Source organism: Pseudorca crassidens, chromosome 3, assembly GCF_039906515.1.
Source record: "Pseudorca crassidens isolate mPseCra1 chromosome 3, mPseCra1.hap1, whole genome shotgun sequence".
Taxonomy (NCBI): domain Eukaryota; kingdom Metazoa; phylum Chordata; class Mammalia; order Artiodactyla; family Delphinidae; genus Pseudorca; species Pseudorca crassidens.
Window position 1 is genome coordinate 109563402 of NC_090298.1, and position 22758 is coordinate 109586159.

A 22758-nucleotide genomic window follows, 5' to 3' on the forward strand; every position below is an offset into this window, starting at 1 on the left:
CATTTTATAACAATCTAGTTCAGATTAACATTCCATCAACACTGGGTTATACATTCTTCTCAAATACACATGAGACATTCCCCATAACAGACCACGTGTTTGGCCATAAAACAAATCTCAATAAACTTGAAAGGACTTAATTCATAAAAGACTGAAATCACACAAAGTACGCTCTATGATCATGAAGAAAGAAAATTAGAAATAAATAACAAAGAAAATTTGGGATATTCAAAAATATGTGGAACTTATTCCAAAATAACCAATGAGCAAAAGAAGAAACAAAAAGGGAAATATGAAAATATTTTGAGATTAATGAAAATGAAAACATTGCATATCAAAATTTATGGAATGCAGCTCAAGCAGAAATTTACCTGTAAACGCCTATAATAAAAAAGAAAAAAATATCATAAATCAACAGTCTAATCTTCCATCTTATGAAACCAGAAAAAGAAGAGCAAAGTAAACCCAAAGCAAGTAAAATGAAAGAGATGATAAAGGCTAGAGCAAACAAAAATGGAATAGAGTACAGAAAAAACAACACAGAGAAAGAAAAAAGACAGAAGTTGGTCTTTGAAGAAAAACAACAAAAATGACAAAATTTCAGCTATACCCACCAAAACCAAAAAGAATGAAGGCTCAAATTACTAAAATCAGGAATGAAAAAGAGGACATTACTACTGAACTTACAGAAATAACAAGCTTTAAAAGGGAATACTATGTAAAATTATATGCCAACAAATTAGATAATCTATACAAAATGAAAAAATTCCTAGAAACAAATAACTAACACTGACTCAAGATGAAATATAAAATCAGTGTATACCTATAATAAAGAGATTGAATAAGTAATCAAAATCTTTCCACAAACAAGCCCATACTAGGATGACTTCACTGGTAAATTCTACCAATTTTTTTTTTTTTTTTTGGCCATGCCACACGGCTTGTGGGATCTTAGTTCCCTGACCAGGGACTGAATGTATGCCCCCTACAGTGGAAGCACAGAATCCTAACCACTGGACCACCAAGGAATTCCCTCTACCAAAATTTTAAGAGAAATGAATAACTTTCTTTTTGAGACAAAAGACAGAAGAGGAGGGAACACTTCCTAAGAATTCTTTGAGGCCAGTATTACCCTGATACCAAAACCGGACTAAGATATAACAAAAAAAGAAATCTACAGACCAATATTCCTTATGTATATAGATGCAAAAATCAACAAAATACTAGCCAGCTGAATTCAGCAGCATATGAAAAGGATTATGCACCATGACAAAGAGGTATTATGCCAGGAACACAGGGTTAATTCAAGAGACAAATATCAGTCAATGTAATATACCACAGTAATAGAATGAAAGACAAAAGCCAAATGATCATCTCAATAGATACAGAAAAAGCATTTGACAAAATACATTTTTTTAAAACCCCAACAAACTAGCAATAAAAGGAGTCTTCCTCATGATAAAGGGCATCTGCAAAAACATTCTAAGGAATATCATACTTCATAGTGAAAGACAGAAAGCTTTCCCTCTATGATTAGAAACAAGATAACAATGTCTGCTCTTGCTGCTTCTATTCAACATTGTAGTGGAGGCTCTAGCCAGAACAATTAGGCAAGGAAAAGAAATAAAAGATATGCACATTGGAAAGGAACAAGTAAAAGTATCTCTATTTGCAGATGACATGATCGGGTATATAAGATATAGAATAACCCAAGGAATCCACAGAAAAAACCTATTAGAGCTAATAAGTGAGTTTAGCAAGATTATATGAAACATGATCAATATACAAAAATCAATTGTATTTCTATATACTATCAATCAACAATATGAAAAGGAAATTAAGAAAACCATTCAATTTACAATAGCACCAGAAAGAATAAAATAATTAGGAATAAATTTAACAAAAGAAGTGCAAGATTGAGCAGCCAAGATGGAAGAGTAGAAAGACCCTGAGCTCACCTCCTCTCATGAGCACACCAAAATCACAACTATCTGTAGAACAACCACAGATGAAGAAGACTGGAACTGACCAGTAAAGATCTTCTACAACTAAAGACATAAAGAAGGAAGCACAGGGCTTCCCTGGTGGCGCAGTGGTTGAGAGTCCGCCTGCCGATGCAGGGGACACGGGTTCGTGTCCCGGTCTGGGAAGATCCCACATGCCGCGGAGCGGCTGGGTCCGTGAGCCGTGGCCGCTGAGCCTGCACGCCTGGAGCCTGTGCTCCACAACGGGAGAGGCCACAACAGTGAGAGGCCCGCACACCGCAAAAATAAATAAATAAATAAGCAAGCACAATGAGACAGGCAGAAGGGGTGGACTTGTGATATAATCAAATCCCATACCCCACAGGTGGGAGACCCACAGACTGGAGAATAAGTATACTGCAGAGGTTTTTCCACAGGAATGAGAATACTGAGCCCCACGTCAGGCTCCCCAGCCTGGGAGTCTGGCTGCAGAAAGACAAGCCCCCAGAGCATTTGGCTTTAAAGTTCAACAGGGCTTAAATAGAGGCTTCACTCTATAAAGGGTGTACACAAAATCCCACAGACACCAGGACCCAGGGCAATAGCAATAATTTGATATGACCCTGGGCCAGACCTAACTGTTGGTCTTAGAGAGTCTCCCGGAGAGGCAGGGGCTGGCTGCAGCTCACCCTGGGAACCTAGGCATTGATGGCAGACATATTGGGGAACAGTCAAATGCATGACAGTGCTGCTGGAGGCTGCCATCTTGACTCACCAGCGCCAAGACCTGGCCCCACCCAACAGGAGGCAAGCACCAGTGCTGGGACACTCCAGGTCAAACAACTAAGTGGGCGGGGACACAGACCCATCCATCAGCAGACAGGCTGCCCAAAGACTTTCCTGAGTGCACAGCTGACTCCAGACACACCACTAGACATGACCTTGCCCACCACAGGGCCAAGACCTAGCTCTGCCCACCAATGGGCAGGTACTGGCCCATCCTACAAGGAAGCCTGCACTAGCCTCTAGACCATCCTCACTCATCAGTGGGCAGACACAAGAAGCAGAAAATTACAATTCCACAGCCTGCAGACTGAGCTCACCAACAGCAAGCCAGACTCTACTCTAGGACCAACTGGGCCCTGGCCCTGCCCACCAGAAGGCCAATGCAATCTTCAGGACACCTCAGACCACATACCCACCTGTGTCAGGAACAGCACTCTCCTTGCTCAACAATCTGAAATGAGCTATGGGATCACTAGGCCCTGCAGCCAGACTCCAGGAACCAGCTCTGCCTGAGAGTAGTCCAGCACCAACCCCAGGATCTGGCTTCACCTGCCAGTGGGTGAGCAACAGCTCCAGACTCTTCAAGACCCTGACTTCACCCACTAGTGAGCCACTACTAGCTCTGGGGCCCCCTAGAGTTCTACAACCAGTTGCCTTTTGACCAGGCCCCACTAAAGAGCAGTCAGTAGTATCCATAAAAGGCAGGGCCTGGCAACCAATCAGACAAGGGGCCAACCAAGCCTACCAGACCACCCACATAGTCAGCCCACCTAAGCATACAGCTTAGGTGATGAGAGGGGAGTACACTGCTGGGGTGCATAGGAAGTCTCCTACAGAAGGCCACTTCTCCAAGGTTGAGAAATGTAACTAACCTCCACATACTTAGAAATACAAAGAGCAACTTATACAAAATGAGGCAGCAGAAGAATATATTTCAGATGAACAACAAGATAAAACCCCAGAAGAAGAACTAAGTGAAGTGGAGATAAGCAATCTACCTGAGAAAGAGTTCAGAGTACTATACTGCCCAGTGCTATAAAGCAGGTTCTTATTAGTTATCTATTTTATAGAACAAATTCTCAGAAAGGTAGAATCTCCCAAGACTGAGCAGGAAGAAATAGAAAATATGAACAGATCAATTACCAGTACTGAAATTGAATCAGTAATTTTAAAACTCTCAACAAACAAAAGTCTAGTACCAGATGGCTTCACAGGAGAATTTTACCAAACATTTAGAGAAGAGTTAACACCTATCCTTCTAAAACTATTCCAAAAATCTAGAGAGAAACAAACACTTCCAAACTCATTCTAACAGGCCACCATCACCCTGATATCAACACCAGACAAAGATATCATAAAAAAAGTAAATTACAAATCAATATCACTGATGAACATAGATGCAAAAATCCTCAACAAAACACTAGCAAACAACCAAAAAAAAATACTAGCAAACCAAATCCAACAATACATTAAAAAGATCATGAACTATAATCAAGTAGGATTTATCCCAGGGATGCAAGGATTTTTCAGTATCTACAAATCAATGTGATACACTACATTAACAAACTGAAAAATAAACATCATATGATCATCTCAATAGATGCAGAAAAAGCTTTTGATAAAATTAAACATCCATTTATGATAAAACTCTCCAGGAAGTGGGCACAGATGGAACACACCACAACATAATAAAGGCCATATATGACAAACCCACAGCTGACATCATACTCAACAGTGAAAAGCTGAACGCATTCCCTGTAAGAGCAGGAACAAGACAAGGATGCCCACTCTTGCCATTTTTATTCAACATAGCTTTAGGAAGTCCTAGCCACAGCAATCAGACAAGAAAAAGAAATAAAAGGAATACAAATTGGAAAGGAAGAAGTAAAACTGTCACTGTTTGCAGATGACATGATGCTATACAAAGAAAATCCTAAAGATGCCACCAGAAAACTACTAGAGTCCATCAATGAATTTAGTAAAGTTGCAGTATACAAAATTAATATACAGAAATCTGTTGCATTTCTATTCACTAACAATGAAATAGCAGAAAGAGAAATTAAGGAAACAGTCCCATTTACCACCTCATCAAATAAAAAAAAAACAACAACCTAGGAATAAAACTATCTCAGAAGGCAAAAGACCTGTACTCCAAGAACTATAAGATGCTGATGAAAGAAACTGAAGGTGACACAAACAGATGGAAAGATATACTGTGTTCAGGTATTGGAAGAAACAATATTATTAAAATTACCATATTGCCCAAGATAATCTATAGATTCAATGCAATGCATATCAAATTACCAATGGCATTTTCCATAGAACTAAAACAAATAATTTAAAAATTTGTATGGAAACACAAAAGACCCTGAATAGCCAAAACAATCTTGAAAAAGAAAAACGGAGCTGGAAGAATCAGGCTCCCTGACTTCAGACTATACTACAAACCTACAGTAATCAAAACAGTATGGTCCTGGCACACACACACACACACACACACACACACACACACACACAAAAAAAAAAGGCACACAGATCAATAGAACAGAATAGAGAGCCCAGAAATAAACTCATGCACTTATGGTCAATTAATCTACGACAAAGAAGGCAAGAATATACAATGGAGAAGAGATAGTCTCCTCAATAAGTGGTGTTGGGAAAACTGGACAGCTACACGTAAAAGAATGAAATTGAACATTCTCTAATACCATACACAAAAATAAACTCAAAATGGATTAAAGACCTAAATGTAAGACCAGATACTATAAAACTCCTAGAGGAAAACATAGGCAGAACACTCTTTGACATAAATTACAACAATATTTTTTGGATCCATCTTCTAGAGTAATGGAAATAAAACCAAAAATAAGCAAATGGGACCTAATTAAACTTAAAAGCTTTTGCACAGCAAAGGAAATCATAAACAAAATTAAAGGACTACCTACAGAATGGGAGAAAATATTTGCAAATGATGTGACAGACAAGGGATTAATTTCCAAAATACTGTATACCAATAGCTCATAGAGTTCAATTAAAAAAACAAAACAAAACAAAACAAAAAACAACCAATGGTGCTTGGTGTCCTCCTAGAGGGGTGGGATAGGGAGGGTGAGAGGGAGACGCAAGAGGGAGCAGATATGGGGATATATGTACGTGTATAGCTGATTCACTTTGTTATAAAGCAGAAACTAACACACCATTGTAAAGCAATTATACTCCAATAAAGATGTTAATAAATAAATAAAATAAAATATACAAATGCTAAAAAAAAAAAAGGGCAGAGACCTAATAGACATTCCTCCAAAGAAGACATACAGATGGCCAAGAGGCACATGAAAAGATGTTCAACATTGCTAACTATTAGAGAAATGCAAATCAAAACTACAATGAAGTATCACCTCACACCAGTCAGAATGACCATCACAAAAAAATCTACAAATAACAAATGCTGGAGAGGATGTGGAGAAAAGGGAACCCTCCTACACTGCTGGTAGGAATATAAATTCATGCAGCCACTATGGAGAACAGTACGGAGTTTCCTTAAAAAACTAAAAAAGAGTTACCATATGATCCAGCAATCCCACTCCTGGGTATATATCTGGAAAAGATGAAAACTCTAACTTGAAAAGATACATGTACGCCAGTGTTCACAGCAGCACCATTTACAATAGCCAAGACATGGAAGCAACCTAAATGTCCATCGACAGATGAATGGATCAAGAAGACATGCTATACGTACATACAATGGAATATTACTCAGCCATAAAAAGAACAAAATTTTGCCATTTGCAGCAACAGGAATGGACCTAGAGATTATCATACTGAGTAAAGTAAGTCAGACAGAGAAAGTCAAATATCATATGATCTCACATGTGGAATATAAAAAAATGATACAAGTGAACTTATTTACAAAACAGAAGTAGACTCACAGACATGGAAAACAGACTTATGTTTATCAGAGGGTAAAGTGGCAGGGGTAGGCAGGGATAAATTAGGAGTTTGCGAACAACAGATACACACTACAATGTATAAAACAGATAAACAACAAGGACCTACTATACAGCACAGAGAACTACATTCAATATCTTGTAATAACCTATAATGGAAAAGAGTCTGAAAAATAATACATATTATAGGGACTTCCCTGGTGGTGCAGTGATTAAGAATCCACCTGCCAATGCAGGGGACATGGGTTCGAGCCCTGGTCCGGAAAGATCCCACAGAGCAACTAAGCCTGTGCACCAGAACTACTGAGCCCGTGCTCTAGAGCCTGCGAGCCACAACTACTGACGCTGTGCACCTAGAGCCAGTGCTCCACAAGAGAAGTCACTGCAATGAGAAGCCCATGCACCGCAACAAAGAGTAGCCCCTGCTCGCCACAACTAGAGAAAGCCCGCATTCAGCAACGAAGACCTAATGCAGCCAAAAACAAATAAATAAAATAAAATATACAAGTGCTAAAAAAAAAGAAAAAGGGCGAAAGACTTAATACACATTTCTCCAAAGAAGACATACAGGTGGCCAAGAAGCACATGAAAAGCTGCTCAACATCACTGATTATTAGAGAAATGCAAATCAAAACTACAATGAGGTACCACGTCACAGCAGTTAGAATGGGCATCATCAGAAAATCTACAAACAACAAATGCTGGAGAGGGTGTGGAGAAAACGGAACCCTCCTGCACTGTTGGTGGGAATGTAAATTGATACAGCCACTATGGAGAACAGTATGAAGGTTCCTTAAAAAACTAAAAATAGAATTACCGTATGATCCAGCCAACCCACTACTGGGCATATACCCAGAGAAAACCATAATTCAAAAAGACACATGCACCGCAATGTTCACTGCAGCACTATTTACAATAGCCAGCTCATGGAAGCAACCTAAATGTCCATTGACAGATGAATGGATAAAGAAGATGTGGTACATATATACAATGAAATATTACTCAGCCATAAAAAGGAACGATACTGGGTCATTTGTAGACATGTGGATGCATCTAGAGACTGTCATACAGAGTGAAGTAAGTCAGAAGGAGAAAAACAAATATCGTATATTAACACATATATGTGGAACCTAGAAAAATGGTACAGATGAACTGGTTTGCAGGGCAGAAATTGAGACACAGATGTAGAGAACAAACGTATGGACACCAAGCGGGGAAAGCAGCGGGGGGATGGGGGGGTGATGAATTGGGCGACTGGGATTGACATGTATACACTGATGTGTATAAAACTGATGACTAATAAGAACCTGCTGTATAAAAAAATAAATAAAAATAAATAAATTTATAAAAAAGTATATTAAATATATATTATATAAATATCTGAATTACTTTTGTATACACATACAACTAACACAACACTGTAAATCAACTATACTGAAATTTTTTAAAAATTCTGAACTAGAAAATGCACACACACAAAGAAGTGTAAGACTTGTATACTGAAAACTACAAAGCACTACTGAGGAAAAGTAAAGAAGACTTAAATAAATGGAAAGACACCCCATGTTCATGAATTGGAAGACTATATTGCTAATATGGCAATACTATCCTAATAATTTACAGGTTCAGTGCAATCCTCATCAAAATTCCAACTCCCTGGTTCACATGAATGGAAAAGCCTATCATAAAGTTCCTGTAGAAATGCAAGGGACCCAGAATAGCCAAAAATCTTGGAAAAGAAAAATAAAGCTGAAGTACTCATTCACCGATTTCAAAACTTAAAATAAAACTACATTAATGAAAATTGTATGATACTGGCATAAGGACAGACATATAGGTCAATGGCATAGAATTTTTTTTTTTTTTTTTTTGGTACGTGGGCCTCTCACTGTTGTGGCCTCTCCCATTGCGGAGCACAGGCTCTGGACGTGCAGGCTCAGCGGCCATGGCTCACGGGCCAAGCCTCTCTGCAGCATGTGGGATCTTCCCGGACCGGGGCACGAACCCGTGTCCCCTGCATCAGCAGGCGGACTCTCAACCACTGCGCCACCAGGGAAGCCCAATGGTATAGAATATTAATCCAGAAATAAACCCAGATATCTATGTCAAATGATTTTTGACATAGATGCCAAGAAAATACAGTAAGGAAAGAACAATCTTTTCAACAAATGGTGCTGGGACAAATGGAAATCTAAGTGCAAAAGAATGAAGTTGGACCCATAGCTCACACCATAAATAAAAATTAACTCAGGGAGTTCCCTGGTAGCCTAGTGGTTAAGATTCCAGGCTTTCACTGCCGTGGCCCGGGTTCAGTCCCTGCTTGGGGAACTGAGATCCCACAAGCTGCATGGCATGGGCCAAAAAAAAAAAAAAAGGACTCAAAATGTATCAAACTTAAATGTAGAAGCTAAAATTATAAAACTCTTAAGAAAAAACACAGGTGTAATTTTTGTGACCTTGGATCAGGCAATGGTTTCTTAGATGTGACACATGAATTATAAGCAAGCAAAAGGAAAAGAAAAGATTAACAAGACTTCATTAACATCAAAAACTTTTGTGCATCGAAGGACACCATCAAGGAAAACCACAGAATGGGAGAAATATTTTCAAGTTATATATCTGATAAAGATCTAGTATCCAGGATATAAAAAAGAATACATATCTTATATCTTAATAAAAAGACAACCTAATTTTAAAATGGACAAAGGATTTAAATAGGTATTTCTCCAAAGAAGATAAAGAAATGGCCAATAGAAACATGAAAAGATGTTCAACATCGTTAGTCATTATGCAAATGCAAATATAAGCCACAAAAAGATAACACATCACACACCATAGGGTGACTATAATAAAAAGGCAGAAAATAATAAGTGTTGACAAGGGTGTGAAGAAATGGGAACTGTCATACATTGATGGCGGGCAAGTAAAATGGTGCAGCCACTGTAGGAAACAGTGTAACAGTTTCTACAAAAGTTAAGCACAGAGTTACCACATGATCCAGTAATTCTACTCCTAGGATAACCAAGAGAATTGAAAATATCTGTTCACCCAAAAATTTGTGCACAAATGTTCATAGTAGCATTATTTACAATAATCAGAAAGTGGAAACAACTCAAATGTTCATCAACTGACAAATGGATAAACAAAATGTGGCATATCCATACAATGGCATATTATTTAGCTCTAAAAAGTAATGAAATACTAATACATGCTACAACATGGATGAACCTTGAAAACGTTATGTTAAGTGAAAGAAGCCAGACACAAAAGACCACATTTTATATGGTTCTATTTGTATGAAATGTCCAGAATAAACAAATCTACACAGGCAGTAAACAGATTAATGCTTGCCAGGGACTGGGACAGTGGGTGAGAGGGGGAGAATGGGGAATGACTGCTAAAGGACACAGGGTTTGTTTTAGGGGTGATGGAGACATTCTGGAACTAGATTAATGATGGTTGTACCACCTTGTTGTGCAATACACTAAAACCACTGAATTATATACTTTAAAAAAGTGAAATTTATGGTATGTAAATTACATCTCAATAAAAAGATAAATTTTTTAAAAGGTTAGATCTACCCCAATTTTGAAGATGATGGAGAGATCTCAGCCTTGTAAAACCATGTGCACACCCCTCAGGATCTACTTTCATCTCTCCTTCTGGTCACTATACCAATAACTAAAGTCAAGTTACAATATAACCTGACTAAGGAAGTAGTGGGCCTAATAAGGGAAAACCAGACTATACACTGAAGAAGCTATAGGACCTAGTCAACATATTCCATCAGGATCTAATTATTGGGTCTGGATCCTAAGGATGCTTGTTCAAGGTGGGAGGTAGGGATGGGGTGCCTGTGACATGTAAAATTGGCACGACTGTGTGTTTATGTTTACCTTGGGCCACATCTCTTTTCACATACAATGTGAACCACTCAGCTCTGATCATTAGGAGGATTTCCAAAACACTGCATTTCAGGACCATTTCCAGTAGCAATATATTTTCAATTTGCACCCATATTTTGAGCTAACCCATTCATGAATCAATCTCAGCTATTTTCCACTTCTAAATAAATGGAAAGACACCCCCTGTTCATGAATTGGAAGACTATACTGCTAATACAGCACTACTATGCAAATAATCTACATGTTCAGTGCAATCCCTATCAAAATTTCAACTTCCTTGTTCACATAAATGGAAAAGCCTATCATAAAGGTCCTACTGCTGGGCCTGTTCCATCTTATGACATGGTGGGTCTGACAGACATGAACTCAATGGGCAGCTTTGTTGCATAATCACTTGACATTCCAAGGTTAAACACTCAATTTCTACCACAAATACTTCATTTCTAACTTTCCTGCTATAGGAAAGTTGGCCAACTTCTGTTTTAGCTGGTAAACAGGTAGAGGAAGATAATGGGATATGCTGCTCTGGACCAACTACTGGCTATTTAAAGACTTCACCAATGTGGCAGGACCCTGAATTTTTACAATCTAGCTATGATCAAAGGGTCAACTGGTCCTATCACACAGTCTACCACCCAGAAAATGGTAGCCTGATACAGTAGAGGAATGATCTCTTGAACATTCCAGTAAGGCGTTAGCTTGAACATTGTAGTTATACTCTGCAAAGACATGGGTATCTTCCAGGATGTATTCTACAACCCCAAATCGACAACCATCATAATATGTAGAATACATGGGTCTGGGAACCCTGGGGTGGAAATAGGAATGGCTCCACTTAATGCCACTCAGAGTGACCGCCTTGGAGAATTCCTGTTGCCTATCTCTACATTTATAGGCTCTATGGGTCTAGAGATACACTACCCAATAAGGTAGCCACTAGCTATGTGTGACTGTTTACATTTAAATGTAATTAAATTAAATTAAAAATTAATTTCCTTAGTTGTACTAGTCACATTTCAAGTGCTCAAAAGCCACATAAGAAAGTGGCTACCATAATAGCACAAATAATAAACATTTCCATTACTGCAGAATATTCTATTGGACAGAACTACTCCACAGGACCTGGTTACCAGAAGAGAAAGTTTCTACTAGGGGATAAAGAGAATCCTACTGAAATTTAAGCTATGGCTACTGCACTGTCACTTCAAGCACTTTATGCCAAGAGACTAGGAAGCAATAAAAGGAGTCACTTTACTGACGGGGGTCACTGACCCTGATCATCAAGAGGAGACAGTGATGCTGTTACGTAATAGAGATAGGGAAGAATATGGTGCTCAGGTGATCCACTGGAGGGTTTCTTGGAACTGTCAAATTTTAATAGTAAATGGACAAGTGTATCATTCATGGCCTCAAAAGATAATGGTAAACAGGGGCTCAGACTCCCCAAGGATGAGGGTTTGGGTCAGACTAACAGGAGTGCCACCTACTCCAGAGGAGGTACAAGCCTGACACAGGAATGAAGAACACCTTCATATTTCCTGTGTAGTAAAATGACAATGACTCAAGGTCCAAATGAGCATGCCCCAATGCTTTGTTACTATGCAAGTCTCTTTGAAACACTGAAACAACTGCCATATCTAAGGGCTGAGAGATCAGGATTGTCTGAGATTAGATTCCTGTAACTAGGAAAATGGTGGTTGAAATTGAAAGGGCTACTTCCAAAATATTTTTTTTGCCAAGTTTTTCTCTGTCTCAGTGCCTTTGCACTTGCTATTCTTTTTGCCTAGGATACTCATCTTCCAGATCTTTCACACAGCTGGCTCATTATCATTCCAATATCACCTCCTTAAAAGAGGTTCTCCCTGATCAACAAAATCTTCCAACACAGATATTTTTCTTTACACCATTATAATTCCTTCATAAGACTTCTAAAATGTGTATTCATGTTATTTATTGATTTTTAATTTTCTTATTTATTGTTCAGTTCCACCACTTGAATTTAATCTTCACAAGGGCAGACACTTTGTTGGTTTTATTCACTGCAACATCCTCAGCACCTAAGAACAATGCCTGATACGTTGTAGGTGCCAATAAATATTTTCTAATTGACTGTTGCAGAGACTAACAAAACTAGATTAGAAATTAGGGACAGGTTATTTCAATACCTTTAACTGACCAATAAGCCAATGGAGACAAAAAACCTGAAGGAAATAACCTGCCAAATATATGCAGCTAGTTTCTAGCAGATTCAGCATCAGAATCTTGGTTTGGGGGTATTAAAGGCCCTGCTCTTTCCACTGAATCATCGATATAAAAGTAAATAGCAAATACTGCAACTGTTCTAAGATGTGGCAAGCAGCACTGAAGCCATATGCAGAAGGCAAAGAAAGTGAACTATACTTAATATCAACTTTAAATACTATACCTACCACCTCTTGTCTGTGCCATTATTAGAGAAGCGAACAGAACAACTCCCAAATATCATGGCAGCAGCAAAGACTGGGAGAGCTAGGAACATAGTTAATTCACAAGAGAACTCAAACTACATTTCTTTACCACCTTCTCTTCTAAATCCTTTACCAATGCTTCTTGACGTACCATAAAGGCACTGCGCTCCAATGTTCATGCTGGAGAAAAGATGTGGGGATAATTGCTGTTGATAATCTGTACCTAGAACAATAGTCCTAAAAGGCCTTACACTCATTTTGTAACTAATGATTTTTCTTATTTTATCTTGGCAAAAACAGGGTATTTACATATTGTGACTACTGCCCATTATACTAAAGTAGACCACCCATGTCCATTTTCTAAGTTATAATTACTCATTGCAACAAACAGAACAAGTCATACTCAAAAAATTCCTGAAAGAAAACTCTTTGTCCAAATCAAGCTTTCTTTTTTTTTTTTTTTTGCTTAATAAGTGATGATTAAGAGAACAGAGAAGGATCTTCATATTGTACCAGCCTCAAATTGGGTATAGCAGAATTTCAATATTGACAATCACTTCCTTCCAAAAGGAATGAATAAGAATGAGTCAGAAATCTTTCCCCTTTGAATCAGTCATTAGTTATGAGCAAAAGTCTCTGGGACTGTCCCTCACGAAAGTGGGGTCTAAATCTGCTATAACTTTGGAATTAAGATATCTTAAAAGCAGTGTGATAATATCTGCATATTATTTGATACAACTTTAGGTAGAGAAGGAAAGACAGTAGAAAAATGCCTATTATATGTATCTAGGAATCCTGAGGGGTTTTCTCCTCATTGTTTATTTTAAAAATTAGCTTAAAAATCAAATAATTACTTTAAGAATTAAAAAATTAGCCCTAGTCCAGAGGAGGAAATCACACCTGATTGGCAAAATAAACGGTTCTAGATCTTTACTCCGCAATGAAGAGACTGACAACGCAAGGAGTAACAGAATGAAGAGGTGCTGTGTAATATAAAGAAATCCCCCAGGTGATTCTGCAACTCTTCCCTTTCCCTCTTTCCCCTTCTACTTTTAAGCACTAAGTGATAGTAGTTCCTATACCAGTTGATCACTAGAATCTACTGCAGCGTTTTAAAAAATACAAATTCCTGGATCCAAATCCTCAATGTTTTGTTCAGTGGTGACCCTTCTAGCCCATGCTTAGTGTGTCTAGGGGGCAATCCAGTACTGACCATGCTTACATAGCTCGTGAATGTGGCCACACGATTCCCTGTCTCATGAAGCTCCAAAGGCTCATTGTCAAATCCCTATGAAATTTAGGTGAAAGTGAATACACAGGTCTTAGGCTTAACTAGTTAAGAAGCGTGAACAACAGTTGCTTTCCCAACCATTATAATTAAGGATATGATGTGAGAATGAGAAACGCATCACAGCCAAATGGAGGTCACCCTGCCCCTCAAGGATGGAAATGGACATACAGGCAGGTGAGACTGGAACCCAGGCAGAAAGGGCAGATACAGGAACCAATTGTTGTATTCAAAGAACAGACCACCAATCCAATCCACTTATTTTTCCATGGTGGAGACAGAAAACTCAACAAAGGAAGTGCGTCAGAAAACATGACTAAGAAGGAATGCATACCACTCTAGAAAACATTCGATCCTAGAACTGGCTAAGTCAGGAACATTTCAGAGTGGAATCACAAAGGGGTCTTATCCATAGGAACAGGTTGGCTTTTGCTTTCAAGGTCTATGTGGTTTCTCAGCAAAAGGTATTCCTGCAACACCAAGAACACGGTTTCCCAGATTCCTGTAACCAGTGAGTCAATCTTGACTGTAGAGACAGCTACTTTCAGACTACATTCTGGCAGCAGTGAGAAGGCTTTGATTCTAGGGACACCTTCTCATGAAGGGACAGGTTGAAAGGAACAATCTTAGCTTACACCTAAGCTCTTGCAGGAAGCCTCCTCTGAACATCCAGGCTGCATGCCTGTTCACTGGATCCCAGGACCACTGTATACATACCTCGTTTATAGCACTTACTATAACTTTGAAAGCAGCTGTTCATATGTATGACTCTCAGAAAACCATGGTCTCTGTATGAGAATGGGAATTGTTTTCTTTGCCTTCCTATCCCTAGTTTCTAAGAGAGTAACCAGCACATCAAAGGTGCTAAATAAACATTTGTTGTTTTGTTTGCTGATTCAGCTTGTCATTCCCAAAGCACAAATATCTATCTTCTGTGTCTGGCTCAGCCACACTAGGGGCTTGTGCTAGGCTAAAGTACTGGAGCTCAGCAATAGACTCAAGTGCTCCTCCTATCAACTCAAGAGTGAGGTCTGCCTGAAGAGAGAGACAGAGGAACCTCCTAGCACAAGTGGGGACACAGGTGGGAGCAAAGGACTCTGTGTAGTTCTCTCTCCATCACTTTCTACCCCAATAATTCATCTCAATTCCAGGTGCCTGGTGGAGGCGGCACCACACCAGAAGACAATAAAATCTGTTTTCTCTCCTAATTTTAAAACAATCCCCAAAGATTTATCCTTGAGAATTTAGAGGTCCCTGAGCTAGAAGCCAAACCTATGTGAGCTGTGACCTTTTCCTGCCACTTGAAACACAACCCAAAGGAATGATATTTTGCCCTTACCAAAAAATAATCCATATGAGGGTCATAGTATCCTCCAATGCCATAATCAGCAACCTGGCAGTAAAAAAAAAAAAAAAAAAATACAAGGTTAGCTAGATGGACAGCCTCTAAGCCAGCCCAGGAACTCTGCATTCCCAAGCCTGCTCCTAAATGAAGACAATAAGCAGCTTATCTAGTACCTGCACCTAGACTAGGAAACTAAGGAACAGACAGAATATGGAACTTATTCAAGGTGACACAGATAGAAAGTAGCAAAGCTTGAATTCTTTTTTTTTTTTAAATAAATTTATTTATTTATTTTTGGCTGCACTGGGTCTTCGTTGCTGCACACGGGCTTTCTCTAGTTGCGGCGAGCGGGGGCTACTCTTCATCGCGGTGCGCAGGCTTCTCATTGCGGTGGCTTCTCTTATTGAGGAACATGGGCTCTCGGTGCAGGGGCTTCAGTAGCTGTGGCTCGTGGGCTCTAGAGCTCAGGCTCAATAGTTGTGGCTCACAGGCTTAGCTGCTTCACGGCATGTGGGATCTTCCCGGACCAGGGATCGAACCCATGTCCCCTGCATTGGCAGGCAGATTCCCAACCACTGCACCACCAGGGAAGTCCCAGCAGGAGGATTCTTAACCACTGTGCCACCAGGGAAGTCCCAAAGCTTGAATTCTTACCCAGGCTTTTTGATTCCTGAGCTCTATGCCCTTAAACCCTAGGCCATTTGTGCGCAGAGAAAGAGGGAAACAAAAATCAGACTGGGTAGGTTTCTGTGGGAAGGGGCATGGAAGTGGGGCTCACAACATTTCAAGGCCAGTGTCCTCAGCTAGAGAATGGAAAGCTTCAGGGTAAAGGTAACTATGGCTCAACTGAGATTAGAAAAGACAAGAAAGGGGGACAGGACACAGATTCCTCACTCAGATACCTCATACCTGGAAAAATTCAGCTGTTTCATCTGACAGCCCAGTGATGAGCTGAATCCTGCGATTCACTTGGCCAATCACAGGGTCTTCCTCTTCTGTCAGAAATACACTGGATGGAGAAAATCAGGTAGACAACAAGGGCATGGGGAAAGGAGAAAAGTGGACCAATGTGAGTCAGGAGAAAAAGATGGGGTAGAAAAGGAGGTGGGAAGGTTGGAGGGTTTGGAGATCATTCCTCTTGCCTCTGGACACTGTGTCACAACTGTCATTTCTGGCTCAGAAATGCCATATGGGGACGTTCAGAATCCCCACAATGTCAGCATTCACAGGGCCCTTGGAACTCATCCCTTTCAACCCTCTGATGTGGTAACAACAATACTGGGACAATACTGAGGAGGTATATTATCTGAGTTTACACAGTCAGTAAGTGGCAGAGCTAGGACTATAACTCAAGTCTTCAAGATTTTCGTCCTGTGCTTTTTTTGTGATATAACAAGATCTCCTAAAATTTTAAGTAAAACTCAAAACTGGTCAAACCATGATAAAAATGAGTGTATAATTTAAGCTAGAACAAAATCACTCTTAGGGTCCATAAACAAACACAAACCACACATATATACACATGCACACTATAAGCCCACATGAAGTATGCACACAAAGTCACAGCTAAGGACAGTGTGAGGGACAAACAGTAAACAAATGGAGAGACACGAAGTGAACACACAGGTCAGAGAAATCTCACATATACAAGTAGGGTGACTGGGAGAGATGCCAAACCACCCCATGCCCAGATTACCTTTGGCTGACTCTCGCTTTGGATGACTGGACAGAAGGTGAAGTGATACTAAAGACTCTGGATCGTTTCATCTAGGAAATAAAATCTGAGAATGAATATAGTCTCTTCACCCCTAACTATGTGCTTATGTCCAGAGACCCTAGAGATAGATCTATCATTAACTAATTCATTTATTATTTTAAAAACTTATTCTGAACTATTTAAAACATACAGAGAACTGTGAAGAATAATACAGCAAATTCATAGGTACCCCTAACTCAGGTCTGCCAAATCTTGGCATTGGTCAGGTGAGGCAGAGACTACCTACCTACACAATACCTATATGAAAGACTTTCTCTCTTTTTTCACTAATAAGATAATCCTGATTTTATTTAAGATACCAATGTGCCCAGAAAAAAAGATTATACCTTCTAATTTCACTTGTATCCTCGTGTGAACCTGATTACAGCCTGTAAAATTATTTGTAAGCAAAAGTTGTTATTTGTAAGCTCAATAAAGGGGGTGGGGCAGACAGTTGGAGTAGACTCTTTTAGGGCCCTTCCCCTTTCTAACTGCTTCTGGTCTCAAACCCAGGTATAGCTCCAGGAGCCATCTTGTGACATTAGGAAGAAAGCCATGCACTATAAAAGATGAAACAGAAAGAAGGGTCCAGGTCCCCAATGATATTGTGGAGCTACCAAAATGATGCTAGATTATCTTTCTCTTTAAGTCTGTTTATATGAAAGAATAAAGCCTAAGTCACTACTATAACTCTATTATAAGGAGCCTGATGTAATTCCCAACTTATATATTTATTTACTATGGAACTTCTTTAAAAATAAACAAAACATTACAGATAAAACTGAGCCCTTCCTAATCTAATTCTCCTCTACAGCTCCCCACAAAAAGTCACTATCCTAAAATTATTAGTGCTTCTTTATCCTGGAACATGTTTTTATACATTTACAATTAATGTATTAAAAAGTGAATATAAATAGTATTGCTTTCCACGTATTGAAACTTTATATAAATTGTATCATACCCAACATAACCTTCTATAACTTGCTTTTTGACTTAGTGTTAAGTTTTTTGAGAGATGCATGAGAAACATAGTTTTTTTTTAGTTCACTCATTTTCACTAAGGCTAAGTTATAGATTGTATGCATATTTCATAAATCATTTATCCATTTTCCCTTGATGAACATTCAGATTTGTAAAAGGCCTTTCTATTACATCTCCTTGTCCATATGTTCAAGTGTTTCACTAGGGTAGTGGTCTTCAAACTAGGGTCTGCGTACCGCTAAGGTATGCACAATTTTAGCAGAAATACAGAGGAATCGACTTCCAGATACTCAAATTCTATATACACTTTCATTGCTTTGCTCAATTTCTCTTTTCAAATAGTCCTTCCCCCAACTATTCAAAAGAAAGGCCTATTGTTCATACACATAAAATTTTACTATGGTGTATTCTTCCCAGATGTAAAAACTTTTAGGTCATCAAAAAAAGAAACAACACAAAATACTGTCTCAGTGAAGCCTCTTCTGGGTTAACCAAGACACTCATTAACTCACAGTAGGTTTCCTGTATCGTATTTCTGATAAGTGTGAAGTACAGCATTTAGAAATGGGGTATTTTGGGCCCTTGTTGGAAGGCTCTGAATAAAAATGTTTGTAAAGCAGGACATTATAACTGATATAAATTTTTGTTTCATTACTTGGCCTCTTCTATTCCTTGATTATTTTCAAAGAAGGCACTGCCCTTGTGGGATGATCTAGTAAGGGTCAAGTGAATACTGAGACAGACTATTTATATGAAAAGTGGCAGCAATTCTTTTCAACTATTCTTAACGTTCATCCCTATTATATGTCACTCACTAAAAAGAAAAGGAAATTCAAACAGCTAAAAAAATTCTGAAGTCTAGGTTGGTAACATTGATTATTTTAATAGTAAGAGGGTGTCACAGAATAAAGATATCCTTCTAAATGCAATTCCCTCCACAGAGCTTCCTGAAAACCACCAATAAGGAAAGAAAACAAAAATCACCCATTACCTATGCCTACAATGTAACTTGGAAACAGAGATACTACAAATTTCGATTTTCTTGTTAGTGGGAAAATAAACACCAGATGTCAGCAGAGTGTTCCAGAGATATCTAAGCAAAGAATCTGAGGCTGCAGAAAGAGTGAAAAGTGTAGTATGGTCTTAATGGTGGTGAAACAATATTAATGGTAAACACCATATAATGTCATCCAGGGTCTTGCTTTCAGAGGGAAAGGACCTACTCTGAGTAGGGAAATACTGAGCGAAAAATCTGAAACTTAGTGGATCACAGCACTGCCTTTTGGATATTTTAAACACAAGAGCTTGGAAACTGTACTGAATCACAGGTTACAGCACAGGGAAGGCACTACTTCTTGGGTGAAGGAGGACTCTTAGAGAGTGAGATGGCTGTCAGGTTTGGTGGCAAAGGGAAGAAGTGGGTAAAAGTAAGGGGCCCATTAAAATTATAAATTAAGAAATAATTCAGAGGAGATAGACCAAAAAAAAGTACTATTAATTAAAGAAACTGCATTTCACTGTAGGAATAGAAGAGGAAACATTTAACATGAGATCAATGGTCCAGGAAAACACAACAAGAAAAATAAAAAAGAACTCAGCATCCATACAAGTTACAACAGAAAAACAAAATGAAAATCAAAACTTTTCAGGAGTTGAAAACACAAAACAACCAAGCCCCAGCCAAGAAACAGAAGAATATTAACAAAATACCGTAACATTAATTAAATATAATTAAGTAATAAGCAAGTGTGACTATGAAAGAACATCACAATTCAGAAACTGAAAAGCTCAGAATGGATACAGACAACAAAAGAAGATGTGAAATAGAAACTGATCATATTCAGAAAAGCTATTTAAAAAAACCAATAAAATTATCTCAGAAAAGAAGACTATTATAAGGTTCCCAAGGAAAATACAAATACGACCAAGGTGTACTAAGAGACAGAGAGGACAGAATGAGAAAAGTAAAACAAAGAAAATGAAGGAAAATGAAGATAAAGGTAAACAGGATGAGAGACAGTGATAAATATAAAAGACTGACAAAGAAGAGTAATGTAGGTTTCACTGGAGCCTTAAAAACAGAAAAATGAAAGAATGGATTTGACCTAAAATGGCCAATTCTAAGATATATCCTAGTAAAACAAGCAAACAGAAAATGATGAATACAGTAAATTAATCTAAAATAGTATGTCAAAACTGAGACCAAATACATCAATCATATGAATAAAGTACTTACGTAGATAAATACAATTATTTTTATTAAAAATAAGAGACTTTTTAATATAGTTGAATATAACTCCTAACAGACTGACCCTCACCCAGATAACTATAAACTCTGGACAAAATATGAAAAATAATTACTGGAAGGCACTGCAGGGTAAACAAAACAGGCAGATTATGAATGGCAGTCGATCCTTAAAAGACAGGAATGAGGGGCTTCCTGGCGGCACAGTGGATGAGAGTCCGCCTGCTGATGCAGGGGACACGGGTTCGTGCCCCGGTCCGGGAAGATCCCACATGCCGCGGAGCAGCTAGGCCCGTGAGCCATGGCCACTGAGCCTACGCGTCTGGAGCCTGTGCTCTGCAACGGGAGAGGCCACAACAGTGAGAGGCCCGCATACCGCAAAAAAAAAAAAAAAAAAGACAGGAATGGTACAGGTGGTTTCCCATTTTTTCAATGGCTGTTAGCCTTGGATGACCACAGGTGACATAGCACAGTCTGACAAAAAAATGCAAAGTTTTTATAACCTGAAGCACCACATTACAGAGGCAACCATAGGTGCTAAAAAGTGAAGAGTGAATCACAACAATGTGAGAGAGAGAGAGACTTTCAAACTCTACGTATAAGCTGTGCCTGAATCTCTTGCAGACCTCTAAACAAAGCATATGTAGGTGAGACTGTAAGCATCTCAGCCAAGTATAAGAACTGAACAGCACAAAAAAGTTTGCTGTTTGTGTCCAGCCAAGTCAACTGCCTGTTATTAAAAACAAAAACAGGCTACCTCTTTCAAGATGGTGACATAGGAGGCTCCTGAACTCACCTCCTCCTATGGACACCCCAAATCTATAGCTACATATAGAAAAATTTTCTCTGAAACAAATCGAGAGGATGAGTGACTCCTACATATCAGGTGAACAAGAAAAAATCCACATAAATGGTAAGAGTTAGAAACTAACACATCGTAAAACAACTACACCCCAATAAAAAAAAAATGGTAAGAGAGGGGGAATTCCCTTGCAGTCCAGAGGTTATGACTCCACGCTTCCACTGCAAGGGGCACAAGTTCGCTCCCTGGTCAGGGAATTAAGATCCTGCAAGCCACGCGGCATGACAAATAAATAAATAAATGAAATTTTGAAAAATGGTAAGAGAGAGCAAACTCACAGATGTAGAGAACAAACTAGTGGTTATATGTGGGAGAGGGAAGGGGGAGAGGCAAAATAGGAGTAGGGGATTAAGAGCTACAACCTACTATGTAAAACATAAATAAGCTACAAGGATATATTGTACAGCACAGGGAATATAGCCAATATTTTGTAATAACTATAAATGGAGTATAATCTATAAAAATTTTGGATCACTATGTTGTACAACTGAAACTAATATTGTAAATCAACTAAACCTCAATTTTAAAAATGGTAAGACTCCAATAAAGAAGTTAAAAAGATAAAAAAATTGAAAAAGTTCATTTAAAAAATAAATAAATAAATAATGGTAAGAGAGGCTGAGACACAAATCTCACCATAAACCCCAACCCTGGCAAGGTGGCACACAACCAGGAGGGAACTCACAACTCTCAGCTTCTCCCTGAAAGGCAATGGGTTTGGACCCCACATCCAGCACCCAAACTTTTAAGACATCCACCTGAGAGAAGGGACCCCAAAACATCTAGCTTTGAAAGCCAACAGTGCTTGTATCTGTGAGACCTATAAGTCTATATGGCAAATTAATAGACAGTTCTTAAAGGGCTCGCATGGACTCACCATACCTAATCCCCCATGGCCCAGCAGAGGCAGCAGACTGAAACCAGTCTTCTTGGTGAAAGAGGACTATTTGCTTATTTTGACAGCTGCAGCCTTAGGGGCAGGCTTCTAACTTAACACACATCAAGGGGACGATGCCAATACTCTCCAGAGACCAGGGAGGTCATCAGCAGGTACTATCTTCACACTCTCCCTCTGCCTTGCTCCAGGTCACTGGTATTTCCCAGAAAGAGTCTGTGTATATCTCTGGCACCCCAGATCTTGTGGGTGCAGCCCAGGGCATGACTCTTGAACACCTGGTTTGCTGGCCAGTGGAGCATGTGTTCATGATTTCTTCAAGAGGAGGGGAGCAAAC

At 39.0% G+C, this 22758-nt stretch overlaps 1 protein-coding gene across 1 annotated transcript in view; it reads right to left on the reverse strand.

Annotated features, from left to right (window-relative positions):
- The window catches only part of LOC137220798 (prolyl 4-hydroxylase subunit alpha-1-like), a 63948-nt gene extending 46432 nt beyond the window's left edge, over positions 1-17516 (reverse strand). Inside the window, exons 1-3 of the mRNA XM_067730102.1 lie at positions 17379-17516; positions 16592-16691; positions 15677-15730 (exon numbers count right to left, since the gene is read on the reverse strand). Of these exons, the coding sequence (XP_067586203.1) occupies positions 15677-15730; positions 16592-16691; positions 17379-17449 (225 nt within the window). The 5' untranslated portion in view covers positions 17450-17516. The remainder of the gene's footprint in view (positions 1-15676; positions 15731-16591; positions 16692-17378) is intronic.
- Between the last annotated feature and the right edge of the window lie 5242 nt (positions 17517-22758).